The sequence below is a fragment of the Balaenoptera ricei genome, chromosome 8, assembly GCF_028023285.1.
Source record: "Balaenoptera ricei isolate mBalRic1 chromosome 8, mBalRic1.hap2, whole genome shotgun sequence".
Taxonomy (NCBI): Eukaryota; Metazoa; Chordata; class Mammalia; order Artiodactyla; family Balaenopteridae; genus Balaenoptera; species Balaenoptera ricei.
Genome location: NC_082646.1, coordinates 69,714,854 through 69,739,163, shown reverse-complemented (window position 1 = coordinate 69,739,163; position 24,310 = coordinate 69,714,854). Strand labels below are relative to the sequence as shown.

The 24,310-nt window shown below is 41.3% G+C and overlaps 1 protein-coding gene across 1 annotated transcript in view; it reads right to left on the bottom strand.

The window, feature by feature from the left end:
- Positions 1-982: 982 nt before the first annotated feature.
- MICAL2 (microtubule associated monooxygenase, calponin and LIM domain containing 2) overlaps positions 983-24,310 on the bottom strand; it is a 218,993-nt gene continuing 195,665 nt past the window's right edge. Inside the window, exons 40-42 of the mRNA XM_059931145.1 lie at positions 9,219-9,318; positions 4,818-4,891; positions 983-1,511 (exon numbers count right to left, since the gene is read on the bottom strand). Coding sequence (XP_059787128.1) covers positions 1,327-1,511; positions 4,818-4,891; positions 9,219-9,318 — 359 coding nt within the window. The 3' untranslated portion in view covers positions 983-1,326. The remainder of the gene's footprint in view (positions 1,512-4,817; positions 4,892-9,218; positions 9,319-24,310) is intronic.

Sequence of the window (24,310 nt, the reverse complement as noted above, 5' to 3'; positions counted from 1 at the left end):
TCTTCAGTCTGTCTCATGTCAATGATGGACTGACTCCTCAAAGAATCCCACTGAGGGAAAACAATCAAATACTTTATGACAACAAATCACCATTTAAAATCTTTTCTTTGGTTCCCCTATGAACAGTCAAAATGTCCCAGGAATCATGTCAGTGCACAAACTCCATCTCCCAGCTTTCTTTTCACATTGAAAATGTCATCAAAAAATCCATTACCCAGTTTGGGATTTGGTAAATGGGACCACTGCTCCCCACTCCACCTTGAAGGCAGAAGTGGCCTTGTCCTGTCGTGGATTTTCTGGGCAACCCCTGGACACAGTGTCAGAGACGTTTCTCTGTTTAGACCGAAGACCACCACTGAGAAGCATCTCTCACCTGGTTCACTAGAATGTTCGTTTTTAGTAGCAGCATCAACCTCACCAATATTTTATCAACAAATGAAAGAGTTTTATAATACTTTCTGCCATTACCAATAGTTACAAAAAAGTGCTTCAAAATTATTCATTTTCTAGAAACGTTTTTCACTATGTTCCAGCGGCAATAAGGAGAGTGCTCTGGGGAAAAAAAAAAAAGCTTTTCTAAGCCAACAGCATTTGGTATTAACTAACAATCCTGCTGGTATGAAGTCAAAGTTTTATTTCCTTTTTTCCTTCTTTTTTTTAAAAAAAATAAAATTAAGGCTCAAATGTTCTATTAAACTCTCGTTGCTTATGTATATTATATTAAGGCTTATAACTACACCTGGTAAATTAAATTCACCCTGGATTGAATTAACACCTGCTATATGAATTATTTGCTTTATGTAATCAGTAATCTCAAGGTTTCTTCTCTTTCTCTGGAAACACAATTTAAATATTAACCTAATCTTTAAACTGCGGCTGCTTCTTTCTGACATTTGGAAACCGGTCATCCATGCAAAAAAAGGCAAATATGGATATATTAATGAAAAGGCAGCTTCTTAAAAACCTTTAGATGTGTAACTCAATGAATTTGGGAAGAGAAAAATGATGAAAGCAGCAGGAAAATCGATCTCTGTGTCACTTTCTACGGAAAACAATGCTGATCATCTGCCACGGTCACCTCCAATTTAAGAGACCCACTGAAGTTGACTGCCAATTTCAAAAGAGTCTTTGTATTTTCTTCATTATAATCTCTGGAAGGATCTTGGGCAGCTGGAGTACATATGAGAGAACCTTAAATTCTTTTAAAAATATTGCAGCATGGTATAAGTTACGTTCCAGGTCTGACATATCCTGTGAAAGGAAGAAGGAGTGAGTGAAGGGTGTTTGGCCTGATCTGGTCCTCGGCTTGCTCGCCGTGGGGCTTCCTCATGTCCTGCTCAGCTGACAGCCCCTGGAGAATACGAAGCTTTCAAAGTGCTGGTCTTCAGCCTTTTCTCTTATGCGTTGTTCCTCTAAGGAATCCACCAGTTTGTCCCTTTGCTCAATTACTTGCATCATCTCGGTGAGTATTTCTTGTTCCTCATTCGGATCATTCTCATCTTTCTGGCTCTCTACAGAAAAAAACAAACAAACAAAAATAAATAAAAACAAACAAAAACACCCACATTGGACTTCAGGTAAGACTTGACCCCAGGAGAACTTTTGGCATGGGCATTCTTGATTGTTCTGGACTTGTTCTGCCTTCTAATTCCCATGGAGAAAACAAGGAAATGAATTTAACACCAGGGACCTGCCCTCCAAGTCACAGATTAGAAAGGTGGGTGCTTTGTGCTGCTGTCAGCTCAGTTTTCATCTTGAGACTTTATATAAAGTGACAGGGAAAACCCCTTTGTGAGAAAAAGGAGTTAATACCAGCCAAGTCCTGCCAAGCCCTCCAACCTGCCCTCCCCTCACAAAAAAGAAACCAACAAGACAACACAAAGGCAGTTTCCCCTAAACATGTCTGAGCAAAGCGATCTGTGAGAAAAGTTTCTAAGTAAACCATCTGCATCAGTGGAAGGTATTTCAATGATGAGAATCCTTTTTTCATTTGTAGTTAATGACAAATTGCAGCCCTTTGAATAGAGACCAGGCGGCAGCCAAGTGAGGTTATGGCTGGCCACTAGGAGGATGTTTCCAGACTGTGACTGTGTTTCTCCCTGAGTACATGACCTTCTTCCTAATTGGCCTGAGACATTCGATTGCCTCAGGGAGACAAGATTTTTATGAAAGGAAGGAAAAGAGTAAGAAACAGGTAGTAATGACTTTCTGACACTCAAAATAGGATTTTAAAGGCAGATTTTAAGTCTTGTCAACCAGATTATTGCCTTGGGAGAAGACTCTATAAATTCTGTTAGCCCTTCCTATTTACCACACTGGGACTAGGCGGTGGGCCAGATACCAGAGCAGAGATGGTACCACTGTCTCTTGCATCAGGCTGAGCTCTGAGAACAGTGTCAGGAATAAGGTACATATGACAAAAGGGAAATAAAGAGGCACCATTCTCTTTGCAGCTCATGTTTGATGGGAGGGAGGACAGAGAGGCAGGAGAAGCTAAAGGTGAGAGCCCTGGGCTCCAGTCTCTCCATTCTGGGCCTTGGAAGCCCCCAAAGAGGCAGGGAATGTCACATCATTTGATGGGAGCACTGGGGGGCTGAGGGACTCTTGCCCTGCCCGTTGCTTGGAACTATGGGAAGAGGCCAGCTGGAAAGGCGCCCTGTGTATAAACATGGGACAGGTAGAACTTCACGGTTGAGCAGAGAAGAGGGGTCTGGGTGTGGCTCCCCAGATCTTGATCTGCTGTGTGTGGCACACATTGGTAGAGCCTAGAAAAGTCCACTTGCCCCAGAGATGCAAAGGGAGCCGGCCACTGGGCCTGCCACGGGTCTCCCCATGATGAGGGATGGAGCGGCCCTACAGTGGAGACTGTCTGGCCGGGCTGAGCGGAGGGTGTGCTGAGGTGAGGCTGAGCGAGGCCAGGTGTGAGGCTCCAGGCACGCTGAGAGAATGGCCAGGCCATGGGTCAGGCCAGCCACACACCTCGGCTGCAAATGCCAGCAGAGACAGTGGCAGCCTGATGACAGGAGATAGCTATGTGGGGGTCAATGAGTCAGAGAAACCCACACAGATTTCCAGTGCTGTGAAGTCACACAAACCTGCCTCTCGCCATTACCTGGAGGTCACCTTAAGAATCAAGCAGATGGAAGGGGTGGCAATCTGCAAGACTGAACATTTCATCCCCAAAAGACTGAGCATTTCCTAGAGGGACTGCATCAGCCTAAATTATTGCATCAGACTAAGTTTACCAGAGAGGGATAAAAAAAGTTCCCTTTCCTCCCTCCCTCCCTCCCTCCCTTCCTCCCTTCCTTCCTTCCTTCCTCCCTTCCTCCCTTCCTCCCTTCCTCCCTTCCTTCCTTCCTTCCTCCCTTCCTTTTCTTCTTGATAACTAGTGGTATGAAGGTTTCGCACGAGATGACAAGGCAAAATGAAGAAGCTATATTTTTTTGTACACCCCAGAAGAGTGAGAAGATGTATGACCATCATTCCTTAGGAAGAATTAAAAAAAAAAAAAAAAAAAAGATTCAAAAGTGACTAATGAGTCTTTGGTGGTATGTATTTTACCACCCTGAAATGGAGCAAATTAAAATTTTTATGAGATGTATAAGTGAGATATTAGTTATATAGTATGGTTTGTTAATTTAGGTACACTTCAGTATTCATGCCCCTTATTTGATTATCAACACAGAAAAATTGAAATTCCTCTCTCAGTTTTGGTTTGTCAATGATGGAACCATCTGAGCCCCTTCTGACGAATAAAAGATGATGTATGCCACTTTTATCCATTCTGTAGAGAGCAGTTCTCTAAGGATTTTGTTAGAAACAGTTTTCTACTGCTGTAAAGAAACAATCTACAAAGAAAGAACAGGAGACCCCGAGTCTGTGATGATCTGTTCCCAAGTGTTAGACCCATCATTTACGTTGAGCATGCTTTTTAAGTTCTCAGAGACTCAGTTTTCTAATCTGTAAAATGGCGATAAAATACCTAAATAAGAATGATCATGATGATAATGTCTCATATTTACTAAGGGCTTGCTCTGAAGCAGGTAACCCAGAGGTAGGTGCAATGCTCAGTCCATGAGGTATACAGAAATGATTTAACTTGCTCTTTCAGACTTAGGTCTAAATGTAGGAAAGCCATGCACGGATCTGGCCCCACAAACACACAGGCACAGAACAGAGTGAATATGCCTCGCAGGCTGGAGCCTATGAATGCATATATCAGTGTATGGTGTCGATTAAGTTTATCTCAACTCTCCCTCCTTCATGGTGGAAATAATTTTCTCATGTGTGATGCCCTGGCCCAGCCCATGGTGGGAAGGATGCTTCCTTCATTCCTTTACGTTCCCCAGTGCCTGGCAGAACCAGGCCTGCCTTCCTCTGTGCTCCCAAAGCACGTAAGTCATGACCCTCATCTCACTGTGTCATAACTACTGGTCTGGGCGTCAGTCTCCCGAGTGAGGCCACAGGGCAGGGCTGCTCTTCTCCATCTGCCAGGCCCACTCTAGATTCTCAACAAATATTTGTTAAATGAATGGATGGATAAGTGAATGAATGCATGACTAAATGACTTTGTTCCTATTAGCACATGGGATGGAGCTAAACGCTGCTCTCACGGCCCCAGCGAATGAAGCTAAGACGGACTTGCTGTGCTCTGGTGGGGGCAGAGGAAGGCTGGCTTTGTGCCCCCTCTGACTTCCAGGCTGGTGACACCAGGCAGGAAGAGCGCTCCACTCTGCAATGTGCAGCATGTTCTGGTCAAGTGTCTTCATGGGGGAAAATGTCTTTAACAAAGGCCCCAAACATATCACCATACTCACCCTCCTTGAGCATTTTTTCTCTTAATTTCTGCTCCAGTCTGCTTTGATGATCTTCTAATTCTAGTTCTCGGGCCCTGGGGATGAGAGAATGTTCAAACTTTGTAAATACTGGAGATCTGTGTAGAAATAGTGACTAACAAACCCATTGACCATAGCGACTGCGTTCTTTTTTCCTTATTAAGACTGGGGTCTTGGAATATCTCTAAACTGAAAGTTTTGCTGCTGCTACTGCTGCTGAGATATGCTGAACCCAAGAGACGATGGGGAGCAGCTGAAGGTTGTAATGTGCCCTCAGCAAGCTTTTGGAAGGCCACCCAGGACTGGATCGTGAAGAAATGACTCGAACAGTAGAAGCAATGACAATCTGAAACTCTTCTCTCTTTTAGGGGCAACGTGACTTCAAGTATCACCTCTAACAACTCCCAGATCTCTGACTGTGGTAAACAAGAAAACAAGGAGGAAACGGGAGTGAGACATTTTGTCCGGGTGGAGGCAGAATACTCAGACAACTATCCATCTGGTTGTAAGTGATGTGGGAAGAAGAATCAGCGACGTTTTGGAGGAGTCAAGCTGGAGTGCTGGGGACTCAAGTGTGTCCACCAACAGAACAGCAAAGTCAAGAAGTGAAGTTAGCTTTCGGTGAAGCTCAGACAGAACTTCATGACCTTTCCACGCCTGGGGACAGCCCATGTATGTCAGAGTATGTGTGTAAGCTTCCCACACGCTGGGCCGTGTGGTAATATGGAGGTTCCGCAAACCTTTGGGAGTGCAGGTCTGGCGTTCTCAGGAGAAACGAGGACCACAAATGGATGAGGCAGGGGTCAGAGGTGATAGGTGAAGTCACGTAATCTCTAAAACGGAGGCTATAGAGCAGCGGTCCCCAACCTTTTTGGCACCAGGGACCAGTTTCGTGGAAGACAAGTTTTCCACGGACAGGAGTGGGGGCCGGGGGAGGGGGGGAAGGTTCAGGCGGTAATGTGAGTGATGGGGAGCGATGAGAAGCGGCAGATGAAGCTTCGCTCGCTCGCCCACCGCTCACCTCCTGCCTGCAGTGCAGCCCGGTTCCTAACAGGCCACGGACCAGTACCGGTCCACAGCCCGGGGGGTTGGGGACCCCTGCTACAGAGGACAAAAAGGTTTGAAGACAGGACCTTGGGAACACCTACATTTAGAAGCCAAACCAAAGAGGTAGAGCCAGGGAAGAAGCAAGCAAAAGGCTGGAAGGGTAAACAAGAAACGCAGCATCACAGAAGCCAAGAGAGGAAAGTTTTAGGAGAGAAGAGAGAGAGATCAAGGGTGTCCAGTGCTACAGAGACACTGAAGAGGGTGAGGGCTGAGTCTAGGTCCCTGGGTTTGACGTGGAGGGGGGCCTTCCCTTCCAGCCGCACCTGCAGGCTGCATGTGTATCTGCTAGAGCTTTGGGTCACTTTACTACACCCTGTTGTCCCTGTCGTTATTTTTACTACTTCTGCTATTACGTGGGCCAAGGTCCACGCTTTGTTCAATACTCTCCCTTTTGTTATTGACACTCAGCTTCCCTTGGCCCACTCGGGTAGCCAATGGAAACGCACCTCTCAGATCTTCCTTTAAGAGAGAACTCTGGAAGGAGTGCAGCGTGTAGTGAGCTGACTGCTGTAGCAGAATCCGCTTCACTGTCGTGCCGAGGCCACACTGTCCCTGAGCAGCTCCAGCCAGTGAGCGAGCACAGTGGCGGTGCTGGAGCTGGGCCATTTCCGCCCCGCGTCGGACCCCTCGGATGGGCAGTCTTTGCTCTGGGGCTCCCTTCGCCCGGCTCAGAGCTTCTCAGGGCTGCACTGCAGTCTGTGGCTCCTCCTGCCCATCCTCATTCCCTCCCCTCTCCTTTTACAGGTGTCAGGACTGTATGGGGTCTGAAGACTTCCCTCTCACTCCCACTCCCTTTCTCCTTTCTCCCAGTACATCTCTCATACTTCTAATTCTGTCTTGGCATCTGCTTTCCCAAGGGACCCCAAATGACACACCCGTGTAAGACGTTTCTCCTGGTTCAGCCAGGTCGTTCTCCAAACTAAAACCTATCCTTTACCAGAGCTCCCACCTGCCTTTGTCTAGCTCACACGTCCGAGTTCTCCTCCTTGGCCTCGGTTGGAGGAGAAAGTTCCCTCCGACAGTGTACCAACGAGGGAAGCCACAGTCACTGAGCGGTCACTACACACCTGCCCTTCGCCGGGAGGGCCTGTGCACTGGCTGTTCCTCCTACAAACCTCCGTGGAGCGCTTGCTATGTTTTCTCATTCCTCTCATGCTGTGTGCTTGCGTGTCTGTCTCCCCTGAAACCATGAGATCTTCGAAGATAGGGACTATGGCCTGATTCATCTCTACTTCCACAGTACCCAGCACATTTCCTAGCACATGGAATGCGCTTGATACTTTTTTGTTAATGAACTTTACAATTCAGACCTGGACCAAAGGCAGACGATACGGTTGTATAAAAAGGGCTTTGTAGTCAGGCGGAGATGGACAAATTACTTAGTTGTTTTGAGTCTCAGCATGTACATCAATTTAAAAAAATAGTAATAATAAAAGTAATTGCTACAGATGAGCCCTTCTTCCCCATTCCTGGCATTTCCTTCATGTCAGTGGAGCTCAAGGAGTATAATTCCTGGCTTCTTCTCTCCACTTTCACGCTTATACTCACTCTCACCCCAGGGGAGGTAAATTTGGGAAGAACAGACTAGGGGAACTCAGCTCACACCCTTTCTCCCTGGGGATCAGCCTGCCTGCAGCAAACATGTGTTCTCTGTTACTCTGAGCCTTGCTATGGGTCTAGGGCAAGATTTCTCAATCTTGACACTATTGACATTTTGGGCTGGGTAATTCTTTGTTGGTGAAGGAAGTGGGGTGCCCTGTGCATTGTAGAATGTTCAGTAGCACCCTTGGCCTCTCCGCACTAGATATCACTAGCACCTCCCAGTTGCTATAGACAAAAATGTCTTCAGACATTGCCAAATATCCCTGGAAGGAGGAAGTGAGATGGAAATTGTCCCCAGGTGAGACCCACTGGTCTAGGGTAAAAGCCTTACCCCTAAGAAGCAAGTGATTCACTACCTTTTGTGACTAGGTAACTGAGTGTGTCTAATTCTGGGGTTGGGTAGTATAGTAGGTTGCATGGTGAACTCCCAAAAGATATGTCCACATCCTAACCCCTGGAACCTTTGAATGTGACCTTATTTGAAAAAGGGTCTTTGTGGATGTAATTAAGTTAAGAACCTTGAGATAAGAATATTCTGGATTATGCCAGTGGGCTCTAAACCCAGTGACAAGTGTCCTTACAAGACACAGAAGAGAAGACATGGACACACAGAGAAGGCTGCATGAAGACAGAGGGAGAGATTGGAGTGATGCAGTCACAAGCCAAGGGATGCCTGGAGGCACGTGAAGCTGGAAGAGGCAAGGAAGAATTCTCCCCCAGAGGCCGTGAAGGGAGCATGGCCTTCCTAACACCTCGATTGCAGACTGTCTTCCAGAACTGAGAGAGAATACATCTCTCTTATTGTAAGCCACCCTGTTTGTGATAATATATTAGTCCAGCCGTAGGAAATGAATATAGTTAGCAAGCCCACCTGGGCTCTCATATTTAGCCGAGCTAGCCATAATCAGTAATAAACACTATATTTTGATATTCTGGGTCAACTATTGACCCAATTGTCTTATTTCTCACCCGGCTCAGAACCCAGGCAGAGAAAAGAATTTTATTAGACCCCTTCAAAGACGCCCAAAATTAACTCTCAGGGTTGGGGTGAAAATGAAATAAGACAGCATAAGTGAAAGCACCCAGTACAACTTGTGGTGCTTAGTCAGTTTATATTAAATGTTACTTCCTTTCCCTCCAGAATGGTGACAGGTAGAACGACCTTCAACATTTTCAGAGTAAGATCCATCTCTACTTTCCGATCTCCCAGCCAGACTGCAACCTCTCATTCAGAGGACAGCCAGACCGATCTCCACCTTCAATCCATTAAAGCCACAAGGAAGTGGTCAGGCGATTTCAGCAAGCCCTTTCCATGATTCACACACAGAAGCCAGACACATGCTTCCCCATTGCAGATGTGTGACTGCAAGTGGGTCCCCCCTGGTGTGGGGGACAGGGATGGATTGAAAGTGTCTTATCCAAATGCCCTCCAGCTCCAGACCCATTACCTGAAATCATTTTAGCCATAGGACTCCACAGCAGAGAACAGACAATTGAAGATTCTCTGCACTAATGCCAGCATGATATGCAAGACATCAAATGTCAATTTGTCTCAATCACAATTCTGTATGCACAAGAATAAAAAATCCTGAGACTTCAACCTAGGAGGGTGGGCCACCCCACTCCCGCCCCTTTGCTTTTAGGCCTCACTGTTATCTGTGTTGCCTTACTTACATGATCAGTAACTCCGACTCATATCGCATTAATTTATTCTTCTCCAGAACCAGCTTAAACCATTCCTGCAAAAGCTGTGCTTCATCCTGTGTGCCTGAATCTGCTTAAGAAATCAACGGCAAATGGGTTAGATTGGCATTTCTCTTCCCATGATCAAACTGCTTTGGAGCTACTTTAGGGGGCCATGTTTGTAGCAAAAAGGGCTCTGCAGGCGCAGCCCCCTGACGGTCTGTTGATGCCTCGAGATCATGGGCGTGACAAATAAAACCTACCTGTGCATGCTCTGGGGGAGGTCCTCCTGGACATTTAGGGCATGAATACTTCAGCTCCATGGGCCATATACCCTTGACAATGGCCTACCACTAATGATCCCTCTCCTGCCTATTTGTATGTCCTCCATAAAACTTCTATACAGGGCTTTCCTGGTGGTGCAGTGGTTGAGAATCTGCCTGCCAGTGCAGGGGACACGGGTTTGATCTCTGGTCCGGGAAGATCCCACATGCCGCAGAGCAGCTAAGCCCGTGAGCCACAACTACTGAGCCTGTGCTCTAGAGCCCACGAGCCACCACTACTGAGCCCACGTGCCACAACTACTGAAGGCCGTGCGCCTAGAGCCCGTGCTCCGCAACAAGAGAAGCCACCACAATGAGAAACCCGCTCACCGCAACGAAGAATAGCCCCCGCTCACCACAACTAGAGAAAGTCCGTGTGCAGCAACGAAGACCCAATGTAGCCAGAAACAATATATAAATAAAATAAAATAATAAAATAAATAAATTTATTAAAAAAAAGAAAACTTCTATACATTTGTGCATCACATCCTCCATCGAAGAAAACCCTAGTAACCCTGATGGTTACTATTCTCCTTCTCTTCTTCTGAATCAAATGCCTACTGAGTGTCCAGGTGGGGTGTGGCTCCCTTTATGGGGCAGGGAAGCTCACACTTCATTTAGTCACAGAGGAGCAGTAATTGGCATTTTGATTTTTTGCACAAAGCCAAATGATGGGGGAGAAAAAGGTATTAGCTTTGAATCTCGTAGGGAAAAAGTTATATCCGTTCACTCTTATAACTTAGATTATGACCTTTCTTCCTTTATTAAATAGAAGAATAACCATGAGAAAATTGACCCTGCTTTTAGATATTCAGTGTTAGATGCTAAATGTTTAGATAATAAAATGCTAAAATCTGGGCATGTTTGAGAAGCAGCAACGTGGGGCGGCTTTCTAGTATTTCACCCTGAAATGGGAACACAGGCTGTGTTGCAAAGCTCATGGCCATTCTCGAAGGATTTATCCTGAAGGGTCCCGTAGGTGGAGAGGAAAACAGGGCAGACAGAAGATGTGACCTTGGGCAAGTAGTTTAACCTCTCAGAACCTCTGCTTCTTCATGGGGTAAACTGAACAAGAAGACACACAAGTAATAGAATAATAATAATGAGCTGCTGTTTATAATTCAGGGTTACGTGCCAGTCGATGGGCTAAGTACCTTATATTCAATACCTCATTGAGTCCTCACAACAAACTCGCCAGTAGGTTCTCTTATTATCACCACTTGATGGCTGAAGAAACAGAGGTTTAAAAGATTAGAATAACTTGCCCAAGCTCACATTTAGTAAGTAGCAGAGCTAGGGCTTGAGTTCAAGGAAGCCTTATCCTAAGCCCATACTCCTCACTGCTTGTATACCCCTCCCCCATCCTCATCCCTCCCTCCCTCCCTTAGGCCTGTAAGGTAAATAACATCCCTAGCACATTGCCTTGCACACAGCAAAGTCATCCATAAAAATGAGTACCCTTTCTCCCTGTCTCCTTGAACACCCTTTTATTGATATGGAAACTGGGGTCCAGAGCAATTGATATGAAACGTCCCAAATTATATATTTAGTTAATGTGCAAACTGATGCTACAATGCAGAACTTCTGATGAATTCATTCATCCATTCATTCACTCATTCAATAACACCTATTTATGGAATAGGTGTCAGGTATTGCCTTAGGTACTGGGGATACAGTGATAGATAATGCTACATATCACAAGAATTTTGGAGATAGTAAGGCATAGTGCCTGCTGAAAAGGGTTTTGTTAGATAATCTTTTGGATCAGATGGACCAAAAAGCTAAAATAAAGTAGAATATTAGAAAACTGTCACCACAACAAAGTATCAAAAAAGGACTGGGAATACAGAGAAGGGAGGCTTTTCCTGGTCAGGGTGTGAGGGTGGGCTTCCTGGGAGGAGGTGATGTCTGAACTGGGACGTTGAAGAATGGATAATACTTTGAGAGGAAATAATGAGGGTGGGAGAGGATATTCCAAGAAGAGGGAACAATATGAGCAAAGACTAGGGGATAGGATAGAAGATGGTGGAGACAGAGATCGGGAAGGGCTAAGGGGACACGGAGGGGAGGACGATGAGACCTTGGAGTGTATGAAAATCTACATATAATAGAGGCCCCTTAGCCATGCTAAGGCTCTTGTACTTAATGCTGTAGATACAAAGGGACACTGAAGGTGGTTGAGTAGGAGAATGATACCTGGAGTTTCATGCAGGAAGGATTAAAAGGGGGAGAGAAATAAATAAGATGTTACAGAGCACCAAGTTGAGCTTCCTGTGCTTTATAGCTTGTTCCCACTAGCTATCTATTTTACGAATGGTAGTGTATATATGTCCAACCTGATCTCCCAGTTCGTCCCACCCTCCCCTTCCCCCTCTGTGTCCACATGTCCATTCTCTACCATCTACGTCTCTAGTCCTGTCATGCAAATAGGTTCATCTGTACCATTTTTCTAAATTCCACATATATGCATTAATATACGATATTTGTTTTTCTCTTTCTGGCTTACTTAACTCTGTATGACAGACTCTAGGTCCATCCACATCTCTACAAATGACCCAATTTCATTCTTTTTTATGGCTGAGTAACATTCCATTGTATATATTTACCACATCTTCTTCATCCATTCATCTGTTGTTGGACATTCAGGTTGTTTCCATGTCCCGGCTACTGTAAATAGTGCTGCAATGAACACTGGGGCACGTGTATCCTTTTGAATTATGGTTTTCTCAGGGTATATGCCCAGTAGTGGGATTGTTGGGTCATATGGTAGTTCTATTTTTAGTTTTTTAAGGAACCTCCATACTGTTCTCCACGGTGGCTGTATCAATCTACACTCCCACCAACAGTGCAAAAAGGTTCCCTTCTCTCCATACCCTCTCCAGCATTTATTGTGTGTAGATTTTTTGATGATGGCCATTCTGACTGGTGTGAGGTGATACCTCATTGTAGTTTTGATTTGCATTTCTCTAATAATTAGTGATGTTGAGCATCTTTTCATGTGCCTCTTGGCCATCTGTATGTCTTCTTTGGTGAAATGTCTATTTAGGTCTTCTGCCCATTTTTAAATTGGGTTGTTTGTTTTTTTAATGTTGAACTCCATGAGCCATTTGTATATTTTGGAGATTAGTCCTTTGTCCGTTGCTTCATTTGCAAATATTTTCTCCCATTCTGAAGGTTGTCTTTTCATCTTGTTTATGGTTTCCTTTGCTGTGCAAAAGCTTTTAAGTTTCATTAGGTCCCATTTGTTCATTTTTGTTTTTATTTTCATTTTTCTACGAGGTGGGTCAAAAAAGGTCTTGCTGTGGTTTATGTCAAAGAGTGTTTTTCCTATGTTTTCCTCTAAGAGTTTTATAGTGTCCGGTCTTACATTTAGGTCTTTAATCCATTTTGAGTCTATTTTTGTGTATGGTGTTAGGAAGTGTTCTAATTTCATTCTTTTACATGTAGCCATCCAGTTTTCCCAGCACCACTTATTAAAGAGGCTGCCTTTTCTCCATTGTAAGTTCTTGCCTCCTTATAGATAGCTAGCAGGAATAAGCTATAAAGCACAGGAAGCTCAGCTTGGTGCTCTGTGATGATCTAGATGGGTGGGATGGGGGTGGGGGGTGGGAGGGAGGTCCAAGAGGGAGGGGATATATGTATACATATAGCTGATTCACTTCATTGTACAGCAGAAACTAACACAACATTGTAAAGCAATTATACTCCAATAAAAAAAAGAAATAAATAAGATGTTATTCTTTCTTAGGTTTCTTGAATGAATGAATGGATGGATGAATGGACTAACTTATAAACCTGTTGAGTACCAACATCTTCTGAGCATTGTTTGTGGTGCTGAGGGACAGGGATGAATAAGTACTGGTTCCAGCTGTTCAGGAAACTGGGAGCTTGCAGTCCAGTAGGAAAACCAACACTGCACAGGCAAATAGGATACAATGTGCCCCCTGCCATGCAACACAGGAGGGAAGCAATTCATCTTGTGTGGAGGAAGTGGGGAAACCTCAGAGAGGAGGCAGTAGGTGAGCTCAGCTTAAGTGGATGAGTGAGAGGCAGGAGGAGGTGAAGAACAAGGCATTCCAGGGCATAGTTGCTGAATGAAAGAATGAAGTATATAGACTGGAGATCATATATAACATAGAAATTAAGAGCGTATACTTTAAACTCAGGCTTGGGATCAAACTTCCATTCTTTGACTCATCACTGTGTGGGTTTAAGCTCTTAATAGCCTCCCTGAGCCTCAGTCTCCTCATTTGTTATAAAGATGCAGTGGGATCATGCACACAAAGACCTTAGCCCAGCCCTGCCACTTAGTATAAGCTCAATAAATGGTAACGGTCATTATTCAAATCATATACATGATGGGAGAACACTTAGGGGTCATCTCTCCCAGCCATGGAGGCACATAGGAATTCCCTCTACCTCCCTCCCACCCCAGATTCTACTATAATTCTCCAAGGATGGTAGAATTCCCTGCTGTCCAAGAAGCCCACTGCAGGGCTGTGTACTCTTAAGTATTGAAAACTTCCTTCTATTGCTCTTTGATGGGTTGGCTGCAAGCCAATGAGTCCAGTTGTGTCCTCTCAAGGAAAATAGAGAACGGTAACTCTATATTTTCATGAAAGACATTCAGATATTTGAAGGCAGGTCTCATGATACACTGAAGTGTTCTTATTTCAGAGTCAGTACCTCCAGGTCATTTATCATTTTGTCATAAAAGAGCTATTCACCTCTGTTTGCCCTCTAATTTCCCAGGACACATCTTAAGGAGAGTCCGGAATCAAACAACCCAGAGCGGAGAGACACCCTTTCACCTTCACCCTGTGCCCTGGGATTGCAGAAGTCCTTTTAGCAGCAGTGTCTTCACCTGGCTCTTCCTAACTTGCAATCGAATCTGGTCTTTCCACATCAGGGGTGGTGAAGTCTGATGACTTTATGTTCTACTTGTGCAACTGATCTTTTTCTAGACCTAATTCAAGACTTTATTTGTGTCTTGTTAATTATCATCTTGTTTGTTTTGTTCCATCAAGGGGAAATCTTTGGGCTATTTTCTCCATCTGACACATTTCTCCTAGATTTGGGATTTCTGTGGAATCGATAAAAAAGGGCATCCTGTACCTTTACGCTATATTGAAAAATAAAACATCAGATAGGACTAGACCAAGAACAGAGCCATCTAGCCCATTAGAGACCTTTGGGTGAGACTATTCTATAAACTTTAAATGCATGGCACCCAACCGGTACCAACCAGTCCACATTTCTGTATCTTGTCCACTAGGCTCTCATAAGAAACTTTAATAACAAAATAATTTCCTGAAACCAAGCTTCACAAAGCCTGCTTTGTCCATTGGCATGACAAACCTCACAACACCACCCAGAAAAGGAAATGACATTTGTTTTCCAAAGCTTCTAAGTAAACACCAGTGATTCCTTAGTAATCTCTAAATTTCTTTCTCAATATTCACAATTTCTTTAACCATCCTTTCTAGAATTTTGACAAGGATCAGAACTCATGTTTCTTTCTCATGTGAAAAGTAGAAAATGTACTCATCTCTAGTTTTTTGGTCCTGGAATTCTTCCTGAGTCTTCAAAGACTGAGGTATATATCTGCAACTTATTTCAACACCAGGGGGTTAACTCAGTCAATCAACAAATTCTGATTTCGTAATGCCACATCAAAGACACCACTCTCTGTATGTACGTATCATCTTTCACCCGGGCTTAGAAACCTGAATTCATTGCTCTCCCATTTTTCTCACCTATTCAGATTCAATTTCCTCATCTAGATATTTGCTTAACATTTCTAGATTGAGGACCATTTTCCTTGGTTAAGAAAACAAAAGCGGAGAGTAGAAAACCCTGCCTCTCCCCAGTCATGTAACATTATACCATCTGCTTCAGTGCTGGGTCTATCCTTGCCCTGTTTTTAATCCAAAAGAAACAGCACTGTTTTGCTGTCTTTAGAGTATTTTTTGTTGTTGCCTTTCAGATTCAGCCTCTTTGCTACATTATACCTACAGGTTCAAGCCAGACTTTTCTCCTGCCTTCCATGTCCCTTCTTCAATCTTTCTTGTGTGTCCTTCTAAAATCTGGTCCCTCAGAGAGTTCCCTGTGCAGCCTCATTGATTTGTACTGATGCTGTACTCAACAAACACAGGTTGAACTGAATCAATCAATTTAATTTACTTTTTTGAGTGGAATAATTTTCAACTTTATAGCCTACAGTTTATTTTTTAGACTCTTCCTTTCCTCAGTAGTCAAAATCACTTTTGGGGATCTTTGAACATGGAATCAAGTGCAGATTTCTACGGAATCTGCTTTCCCAAAGCATTGGGTGCAGGCAGATTGTGCCTAGCCCAGGCTTGCCTTGCTCTCAACCTCAGCAATGTACTGAGATTTCCATCACCTCACTGCTACCCACCAGAGAGCTTCCTTGCAGGTCCTAATGAAGTCTCAAGCAGCATTGCCCCTCACCGTAGATGCAGTAGAGTGTAGTGGCAGAGGGCATGGGCTTTGAGATCGATCAGACCTTCTCTCCCACTTACAACTGTGTGACCTTGATCAAGTAACCTCACATCTCTCTGCCTCAGTCTCCTCTCTTGAAAAATGGGAGTGATCATAGTCTCTGCCTCCGAAATCAGTTATGAAGATTAAATGAGATGATGCATGCAAAATGCTGAGCATGGTGCCTGGTACATAGTAAACATTCAGTAAACTGTACCATTGTCATTACCACGCTGTTGTTTCTTCCAGTGTCTAGTTCTATAGTTCCATGTGGAGTATTTGCTGTATATCTTTAAACCTCAACTAGAGTGTAATCCCTGACTTGATTACATATGGCTTAACTTTATCTGGTAACTTCACTTGAGATTAATAAAAGCTCTTAAATAATTATATATATTTTTTGTCTCCATGTAAACGGAAGGGTCATATGGCTGGCTGGATCGTCAGCACTTGCTTGGGAAGAAGACTAGAGACTCTGTGCCTATACAGACTGTGTACTCAACCATGTCTCCAGCTGGTCCCATGGCTGCTGGTGAACTGCAAGCCCTTCCAGGGCAGGGATGTGACTGCTACATCTGGGAACCAGGATGCAGCTAGAATGGCATGGCCGGAAGGCGAGCAGCCTCTGGCTGTGAATAGAATAGCCCAGTTACCTAACCCTCACTGCCACCCCTGCTTGTGACCACAGTCGACTGGTTCTTCCTTTGCTCCTGGGCCCTCACATCATGCTCTTTCCTAGACAAAATGCAAGGATTCCACTTGCTTAAGTGAAATAAAGTAGTCAAAACTCAACACAAAACAACTTGTTATTAATGGAGTCATATAAATCAACCCACTTGTCCCTAAGTGAGCTCTCAAAAAAGCAAAGCAAACTTTGTCACTCCCTACTGAAATTCTTCTATAACCCCCCATAATCAAGTTCAAATCACCTAGCCTGACAGCACTTAGTCCCTGCTTACATTAGAGGGACTGGCACTTAATGGTCCATAACTTTTTTCTCAATGGAGAATAACAGACTAAATGAACAATCTGTTCTTTAAAGTCGTGGCTTTTTAACCATTTCCTTTTGTCGGTAACGCTGAATGCTTCTCTGTGTATTGGTGTGTGGTTTTTCCATGTTGGGTCTTGTTTTGCTCTCTGGTTCAGAACTATCTAATTCTTTAGACATGATTTCCTGCCCCCTTAGAATCTGTGAGAAGTCCTAATTTGGCTTTTGCTGCAATTCTCTCAACGCCCTCAACACCCTCAGTGATGTTCTGGAGCATGAGCCGGCAGTAGAGTGATTACAGCCAGAATCCTCAGTAGCCGTGTGCAAGCATCTCCCTCAGATTGGCTGGGTTTCAGCCCCTGCCTCTTGTTCTCTGGTCTCTGGTCGGCTCTTAGCTCCTGTGCTCATCCACAGGCCTATTTCATTTAAGTCTGTAGCCAGGCCTTCTGTACCCAGTGCTCTGGGTACATTGACTTCCCGCAGGCTCCTTACACGTGATGGTGATAATCTAGAAAGCTGCACTGGGGGTCTGGCCTGATTCAGTCTTGGCAAAGCCAGGATGCTGGAAGGTAGCTCATGACCCCATTCTGGGAGTCAGAGGCTGCAGCTGAAAAACAAAAATTCTAGTCCTTCCTTTATTAAACGGCTTTTTGTTTTGTTTTGCTTTTAGCTACACATCTATTCATCATAAAGTTTCTCTTGCTTTTGAATTTTATTGAAATGATATCATACTATATGTGGTCTCTGCAACTTGCTCGTTTTAAATTCTTTCTATATGTTTCTAAAATGCCTCTATGCTGCTCATTCATTTTCACTGCTGTATACGTAATATTCAGTTGTATGTGCCACAGTTAACTGTTCTACAATTTATCCATTTTCCTGTTAATGGATCTCTAGGTTGTTCTTAGCGGTTTGCTACTATGAATGATGCTGCTATGAACATTCTTGTATATGTCTTCTGATCCATGTGGGCAAGAGTTTCTCTGGAATATATACTTAGGAATGAAATTCTTGAGTAGTAGGGTATGCGAATGTTCAGCTTTACAGCATAAAGCCAAATTGTTTTCCAAAGAGTTGTGGCTGTTTACACTCCCACTAACGTTGAATAAGAGCTCCCTTTGTTCCTCGCCCTTGCCAAATACTTAGTATTAGATTTTATAAGTTTTGGTAATTTAATAGTTTAAAATAGTTTCTCACTGTAGTCTTAATTTGCATTTTCCTAATCACTAATGAGTATTCTTCTGTGAAATGTATATTTATGCCATTTGTCTATTTTTATATGGAGTTATTTGCCTGTCTCTTACTGATCTTTAAGAGTTCTTTACATATTCTGGAATACTGAAAACTTGTTATATTTGTTACAAATATATTTTCCAAATTAGTGGCTTTTCTTTTTTGGTTATATTTGTTGCAAATGTATTTTCCAAATTAGTGGCTTATCTTTTCCTTTCCTTTATGGTGTCTATAGACTACCAAATTGAGGTCAAAAAGATTCCTAACTTTTCAAGTGTCATTTTCATATTAAAGTCTTTAATTTTTATGACATTGATTACATTTGTTGCAAATATATTTTCCAAATTATATGGTTAAAGATAAGGTTCAATTTCATTTTTTTCCTATATGGAAAACCAGTTGTCCCAGAATCACTTACTTCCTGTGAACTGCAGTGATACTGCTGGCTTATATCAAGTTTTCATATATGTAAGATTATGTTTGGGTTTTTGTTTGTTTGTTTGTTTGTTTTTTAACGTTTTGGTCACGCCATGCAGCATGCTGGACCTTAGTTCCCTGACCAGGGATCGAACCCACGCCCCCTGCAGTGGAAGTGTGGAGTCCCAACCACTGGACCACAAGGGGAGTCTCATGTTTGGGTGTTTTGGTGGCTTTCAGTAAAGTATTAAAGTTGGCTCCATAAAGGTTGTGCACATTTTTTTTGTTAGATTTATTCCTAGGCACCTCATGTCTTTATGCTAATGTAAGCAATATCTTCTTTGTTATCTCATTTTTTAGAAACCAATGCTGAGATATGGAAATGCAATTGATTTTTCTACTTTGATCTTATTTCCAATTATATGATATAGGCTCTTATTATTTTTAAAAATTATCTGTACATTCCTTTGGGTTTGCATGTGGTTAATTCTATCATCTGGAAATGACAAAAGTTTGTTTCTTCCTTTCCAAACCTTGTGCCATTTTATACTTGTCTTACTGTACTGGGTAGGGTCTCCTGTGCAATATTGAATAGAAGAGGTGATGGCACGCATCCTCTTTTTTCACAGATTTTAAAAGAAATGCTTCTAATATTTTACCATTAAACAATGGTGTTTGCTACAGGGTTTTGGAAGATATCCTTCAAATTAAGAAAGTTCTGACCCAGCAATTTTACTTCTGGGTGTTTATCCTAAGAACACAAAAACACCAATTTGAAAAGATATATACAGCCTTATGTTCATTGCCACATTATTTACAATAGACAAGATATGGAAACAACCTAAGTGTCCACTAATAGATGAACGCATAAAGAAAATGTGGTATATATACACAATGGAATATTACTTGAATATGAAATCCTGCTGTTTGTGACAACATGGATAGACCTTGAAGGTATTATGCTAAGTGAAATAAGTCACACAGAGAAGGATAAATACCATATGATTTCACTCATATGTGGAATTAAAAAAAAAAAAAAGAACAAACAAAATAAAACAAAAACAAGGTCATAGATACAGAGATCAGAGTAGCATTTCCTGAGAGGAAGGGGTTAGGGGGTGGGTGAAATGGGTGAAGGGGATCAACTGTATGGTGATGGCTGGTAACTAGACTTGTGGTGGTAACAACTCTATAGTGTATATAGATGTCAAATTATAATGCTGTACACCAAAACTTATATAATAAAAAAAAATTAAGCTTCAAGAAGGCAAAATAAAAAGTTCTTTTTTTGCTAAGAGTTTTTATCCTAAATGAGTGTTGAATTTTGTCAAATGATATTTTCTTCTTCTATTGAAAAGCCCATATGGTTTTCCCTTTTAGTTTGTTAATATGATGATTGTTAAGTCACCCTTAGATTGCCAAATTTTAAAATTAATTGGATTAAATGTTCATTATATTCTTTTATCTTTTTGAATCTTTGTTTATCTGTGGTTGTGTCTGCCCTTTTCATTCCTAATTTATTTCTTCTCTCTTACCTTAAAAAACCAATTTAAGAGGATTGCCTTTAGTCTTTTATTAACTTTTCCAGTGAACCAACATTTGGCTTGCTTGATCCTCTCTGTTTTATCTTTATTCTCTATTTTATTTATAACTGCTCATATATTTATTATCTTTCTTTAGGTTTATTTTGTTTTTCATTTTCTAAATGAAGTTAGACACTTAGCTCATTAATTTTAAGCCTTTCTTCTTTTCTAATAACAGTATTTAAGGCGATACCTCTAAGCACCATTTTCACTGCATCTCATGAGTTTTGATCTGTGGTTTTCTTTTTCATATTTAGTACATTTTAAATTTCCAAGTATTTTTAAAAATATCAATTTGATTTTTTTTTTTGATCCATGAGAAATGTATATTTTTACTTTCCAAATGCATAGTTTTAAAAAATACATATTGGGTACTGATTTCTAAGTTAATTACATTGTAGTATAGAATGTGGCCTGTATAATACGGCTTCTCTGGGATTTACTTTATGAACTAATATGGTCAATTTTTGTAAATCATCATGTAAACTTGAAAAAAATATACATTCTCTAATTTGGGGGTGCATGTCCATTAAATTAAACTTATTAAGTGCAATGTTCAAATTTATAGTAATGTTTTGTTTGACTCTCATTGAGAGATGTACTAAAACCTCCTGCCATGATAGTAGAAATTTCTCCCTGAAGTTTTATCATTTTTTTGTTTTATATATTTTGAGCCTGTTACAGTTAGTACATACAACATTTAAAACTGTCATATCATCTTGGTGAGTTGATCATTTTAAAATTATGTAGTGACCCTGTTTATTGCTAATCATGGTTTTGGTATTAAAGCAAGTATTAAAGGTATCTGCTTTTAATATAATTACCCTAGCTTTATTTTACTAGTATATACTTGCCAATTTTTTTTTTACTTTAAACCTTTTATTTATTTATGTTTTATATGTGCCTGCTAAATAGCATATAATTGGGTATTGTTGTTTGTTAACTTTCACTACTATTATTGAGATATTTCGATTTGTTTCTACCATCTTTCTTTGTGCTTTTTATCTTTTTAAAAATGCTTTTAAATTTCTATTTAGAATTCAGTGGGGGGTTTTGTTTGGTTGATTATTTTTTCTTATTTTTTCTCCCTTTGTTTTCCCTAGCTGATTTGAAGTTATATATTTTTTTCTATTCTTTTCATAATTACACTTAAATTTTAAATAGGTAATTTTTAATACCCTAACAAAGTCTAAACTTAATCAGTATTTTAGAGTCCTTTTAGACAACATAAGGACCCTGGAACACTTCATTTCTAATCATTCAACTCCCGACGTATGTCCATTTTAGTCTGGTATTTTAGTTCTATCTTTGAAAAAAATCCATATTATTTTATACTGACAATGTTTATTTGTTTTACCTACATGTTTATAATATTTTGCATTCACCATTTCTTCTTGACTATTTCAGATTGTCCTCCTAGGTTTATCTATTTTTTTTCCCTTCAAGCATATTTGCTAGAATTTTGTTTGTAGATAGTTAAATCTTTTTTTTAAACTGAATGTTTCTTTATTGTGCACCTGCTCTTGAAATATAGTTTTTCTGGGTATACTGTTCTAGCTTGAAGGGGTTTTTTTTTTTCAGCCTTTTGAAATTATTATTCCACTGTCTTCTAACATCCATTATTGCTGTTAAGAGGGCTGTTAGTAAAAATTTAGTTCCTTTCTTAAGTGAATTATTTTTTCTCTTTATCCATTTTAATATCTGTCTTTGGTATCCTACATTTTCACATCATTGTGCCTAGGTAAGTGTGGATTATTTTAAATTTATCCTGATTTCTTTATCTCGGGCTCCATGTATCTGTAGATTTATGCCTTTCATCCACTTTGGAAAAAATAAAGCTAGCCCTTATAAACCATGCATTTGGTGCCAGACCCCGTTCTAAATGTAATTTGCTAATAAATCTAATTTTCTCAGTACCTCAGCCATTATCTCAACCATTATCTCTTCTAATAATACTCAAACTTAATTTTCTCTATTCTCTCCTTCTGAGACTTCAATTAAACATATACCAGACCTTCTCATTCTATCCTCTACGTCTATAAGCTACTCTTTCCTTCTTTCCATCTCCTTCTATTCATGTGCTGCTTTCTGGTTGATTTCTTGAGATACATTGTCCAATTCACTAATTCTCTCTTCTGTTGTGTCTAAGCTACTGTTTAGTGTATTCGCTGAAGTTATAGCTTTAATGAATATAGTTTTCAGTTCTAAACTCTCTATTTATTTGATTTTTTTTTAAATCTCCTATCATTAGTTTTTATTTGAAAAAATTTAAACCTAAAGGATTAAGCATTATATTTAGTTGTTTCTTTAGTCTCTTTTCATCTAGAACAGTTCCCTAAATTCCTCCTTCCCCTTTTTTTAAATGACACTGACTTTTCTCACTTATTTTGCAGATTGTCTCTCAATTTGAATTTGCCTGATTGTATTTTTATGGTTAAATTCAAGGTAAGCGTTTCTGGCTGAGGCGCTGCATAAGTGAACATGTATCTTTCTTAGTACATCACAGCAGGAAGCTCATGATGTTAGTTTGATTATGGTTATGATTAGTTAAGGTTAAGGTGGTGTTTCCTGTTCACTTTTATTTTTCTGCTTGCTAATTTTTGTATGTAATCTTCTATTTCTTTAAATGTTTCCCACAGATACATAGTATATTCTGTATTTGATAATTATAGTTGAAGTTCTTGGCCATTTAAATTTGTTGATTTTGCTTGAACCTCATTCTTAGTGGCTCACTTCCTTGTGTTTTGGGTGATTTTTTAAATTATTATTATAAGCTCATGGTTTACTGAACTTTGTCTGAATCCTGAGAGCCTAAACTGAGGCATGGTTTCTTCCATATAGGATCTATAATTGGTTTTGGAGTGCTAGAGACCTGGCTTAATATGGGAATCTCAAGGTTAGCTCCCCTACTTTTTGTTAGACCCAAGACAACCCTGGATTTCTGTTTTTGTGTTTGCTTCCTTCCTGGAACATGTAGGCTTCAGCATACCTTCTTTTCTCTCTTTTTTGGCCCTGAGAGATTTCTCTCACTTACTTAAGAGCCTAGCAATGATTTCAAAAGTATCTTGTTGCAGTGAATGGGCTTTTATAGTATTTAGTCCACCATTCCACTGCTCCACACTTCTTAGGAACCACATTCTGTATCCTTGGATGAGGTGGCCAGTTTCGTATTTAGTTTAAAATATTTTTTTCAGATAAAATTATCACGACAGTGTTTTTTAAAACCGAGGGTTGCAAAATTAATTTTATGGGTCACAACAAGCACTAAAAATGAGACAGAATAGAAAGTAGTAGTCTTTTATATGTAGCAAAATTCAATATTATCTCTTGAAACATTTTATTCAGTTATATATTTATATGTACTAACTTGTGATATAAAACATATTTCTTGCTGCTGTCATGGGAATTTTTTTGTGTAAAGCAATTGTCTAGGGCACACAGCTTTGAAGCCTCAATGACCCTAGAATCCATGCAATGGAGAGAGGACCCAAGGCTTCTTCAGGAAGAGAATCTTAGTCTCGCCCTCACTGGGCCCATCTCTGTTATAAGGCCACTGCTCGACCAGGTGGCTACTGAGGCTAAAAACAGAGGTAAATACGTAATAAATGGATTACTGACATTTGTTGAGTGAGGCAATCTGTCATAAACCAGCATCCCTGCATGTCTTTGCTGAGTGTGCCAAAGAGCAAGGCCTAACCATCCTGTGTCCCTGAGCCACTCTTGCAGCCAGCCAAGTAGACTACTTGCTTCCTGGGAAAGGGCGTTGGCTTATTTACTGCTTGCCATAAAAGCTGCTGAGTTCCTCTACTGTGGCACAATCCACTGTGTGCACAGCTGCCATCAGGGCCTATCAGGCTACACCCTGGCACTTAGATACAGGGCAACTTGTACCACACTGCTGCTCCTGCTGTTTGCTGTGTTGTGAGTAAAAGCTCCCTTGCTCTGATGCACTGAATATCACTGTTTACTTTCAGCACATAGAGTGTAGCAAATCCATCCAAATTCCTTGGTTGCTTAGCTACCAACTTCAGAGTCTTT